At 38.4% G+C, this 2,979-nt stretch overlaps 1 protein-coding gene across 1 annotated transcript; it reads right to left on the reverse strand.

Moving 5' to 3' along the window:
• Positions 1–1,639: 1,639 nt before the first annotated feature.
• Positions 1,640–2,578, reverse strand: LOC100618976 (olfactory receptor 2L3-like). The gene has a single exon (XM_007492032.2). It carries the CDS (start codon positions 2,576–2,578, stop codon positions 1,640–1,642), a length of 939 nt encoding a protein of 312 aa, XP_007492094.2.
• Positions 2,579–2,979: the final 401 nt, after the last annotated feature.

Below are 2,979 nucleotides of genomic sequence, written 5' to 3' on the forward strand. Positions count from 1 at the left end.
TTTACGATAAAAATAAGTTTAATTAAAATAGATAAATAAACAAGGAAACTACATTATCCAGAAGGTATCATAGACAATGAACCAATTTCTTGCTAAATATACATACACAAATAGCATGGCATCCAGGTTCTTAAATGAAAATTAAATGAGAAGCAGGCAGAAATAGTAAAAATAGTGAGGGGACTTCATTTTACTCTTTTCAGACTTGGATAAATTAAAAAAATAACTTAAAAATCTAAATAGAACTTTAGGAAAATGAGATATGGTAAACTTTTGGAGATATTTTAATGACAACAGAACACCATATGTATACTTTTTAGTTGTGTATGGCATATTTTCAAAAATTGACATATTAATGCATAAATGTCATAAACAAATGCAGGAAAGCAAATATTAAACACATCATTTACAGACCACATTGCAATAAAATATTCAAGAAAGTATGATTGAAAAAGGTATTGAAAATTTTGCAGACTAAATGATGTAATCTTAAAGAATGGGTATACCAAAGAACAGATCATAGAAAAGCCAACAATTTCATTAAATATAATGACAATGATGAGACAACGCGCTGACAGTTATTTGGGGTCATGCAGCTAAGGTAGTTGTCAGGGGAAAATTTGTATTTCTGATATTATGTCATTCTGCCAAATTTGCCTTCTTTGTTTCTTACATACACATTTCAATCTCCCATCACTCTGCCTTTACATTGGGTCTTCTATATGACTCAAATTCTCTCCCTCTTTATATTTGTCTTATGGAGTCCTCCTTTTTCCTTTAAGATGAACCTCAGGAACCATCTTTCCCATAAATAAATTTTTCTTCCATTCCAATAAAACTGAACATATAGTTGGAGTCAATTTCTTTTTTCAATTCTAAATGGAATGGTTTATATTGTATCCAAGAGGTATCAAGGAGCCATTTCAATTTGCTGAGTAAGGGACTGCCATAAACTAAACTTGTTTTTGAAGACAATCACTTTTGTAGCTGAATATAGGATGGCTTGAAAGATTAGCTCTCAGTAGACCGTTTGCAAGAACATTTTCTCTTAATAGAATTGTTAATAAATGAAGAGGAGAAGGGTTCTCTTCTTCTGTAGTGACAAAAGTCTCATCTTGTCCACTTGGGATGGGGAGGGGTAGGTTTTTGATAGATCACCTCTTAATTGACAACCCACCAATTAGAAATATCTTGGGATGTTCAAGTAGGAGCAGAATAATGAGCTCCTGAAACTTTATTTAGCTGCCTGACCCAGTTTCTGGTTATCCAAGCAGGTCATGGAGACCTATATGTCATATTATTGGTTATAATGCTGGTCTAAATAATAAACAGATTTATATTGAATAAATGGATACTTCTTACCCAAAATCAGCCTTCTAAGATAATTTTTTAAACCCTTACCTTCTGTCTTAAAATCAATACTGTGTGTACTGATTGCAAGGCAGAAGAGTAGTAATGGATAGGCAAAGGGAGTTAAGTGACTTGCCCAGGGTCACACAGTTAGGCAGTGTCTGAGACCAGATTTGAACCCAGGATCTCCCACCTCTAGGCCTGGTTCTCAATCCATTAAGTCAACTAACTTCTCCCTTTCAAGACAATTTTAATTGTAATATTCTATTTCTATGACTTTATGTCCCAACTATTCTTTTTGTGGTAGGAATCTCCCAGAGACTCTTTGCAGGGCCCCCAACACTTCCTTATTTCTCAGGCTATAGATGATGGGGTTAAGCATAGGGGTGAGAATTGTGTAGAAGACAGCCAAGTTCTTGTCCTCTTCTGGGGAACGCAAAGATGGGGGCCTCAGATATGTGTACACAAATGGAGCATAGTAGAAGGTAACCACAGTCAGGTGGGTGGAACAGGTGGTGAAGGCTTTCTTCTTCCCTTGTGATGAGCGCATGTGGTGGACAGCATAGAGAACCCGGCCATAGGAAGCCATGATGCCAAGGAAAGGGACCAAAAGGAATAGGTTGGTGCTAAAGAACACAGTATACTCATAGGCCCAGGTATCCATGCAGGCCAGAGGCACCATGGCGGGGATATCACAGAAGAAATGGTTAATGATTCTGGACTTGCAATAGGGCATAGAGAGTGCATACACTGTATGAAAAATGGAATTGATGGATGAAAAGACCCAAGATCCAGTGATCATCAGCAAACACATTCTCTTGTTCATGAGGACAGGATAATGGAGGGGACGGCAAATGGCCACATAGCGGTCATAGGCCATGGAGGCCAGGAGTAACCCTTCAGCACATGCCATGATTAAGAAACAAACACTTTGGAAGCCACAAGCCACTATAGAAATGGAATTGTCTCCAGACAAGTAGTTGACCACCATCTTGGGAACTGTACAACAAATATACATTAGGTCCATGAGGGAGAGTTGACTGAGTAGGAAGTACATGGGGGTATGGAGGTGGCCATCCATCCAGATGAGGAGAATCATGGTTGAGTTACCCAACAAGGCAATCAGGAAGATGAGGACCACCAGGAGGAAGAGGAGCAGACCAGTTTTTGTTGGGGCAAACAGTCCCAGCAAGATGAAACCAGTGGTGGTGTGGTTCCATTCCTCCATAAGGAGCATCCTAGGTTATTTTCCTGAAAGATGAAAGAAGTGAATGGAAAGACATTTTGGAGCAAAGAAGTTCACTATGGCCTCTCCTGGAGTCCTCTGTTTTTAAACATCTTTCTGTCCCAAACACAAATCCATCCATATGTATACATTTATATAGGCTAATTGTAGTCCCTAATGTCCAACTGGTTCTCTGTTTGAAGTACCTGAAATTGGTACCATTTTCTACACACAAATATACATACACACATATATACATGTGAATATACACATACACACATGTGACATTATGGATAACAGAAAGTTGTCAGATGAATCAAAGGCTCCCTGTGTGGTTTGACAATGACTAAAGCTGCCCTTGCAAGTCTTTAGGCAGGGCTAGAGATTGAAAAATACTCAAACAG

The sequence above is a fragment of the Monodelphis domestica genome, chromosome 4 (assembly GCF_027887165.1).
Source record: "Monodelphis domestica isolate mMonDom1 chromosome 4, mMonDom1.pri, whole genome shotgun sequence".
Taxonomy (NCBI): domain Eukaryota; kingdom Metazoa; phylum Chordata; class Mammalia; order Didelphimorphia; family Didelphidae; genus Monodelphis; species Monodelphis domestica.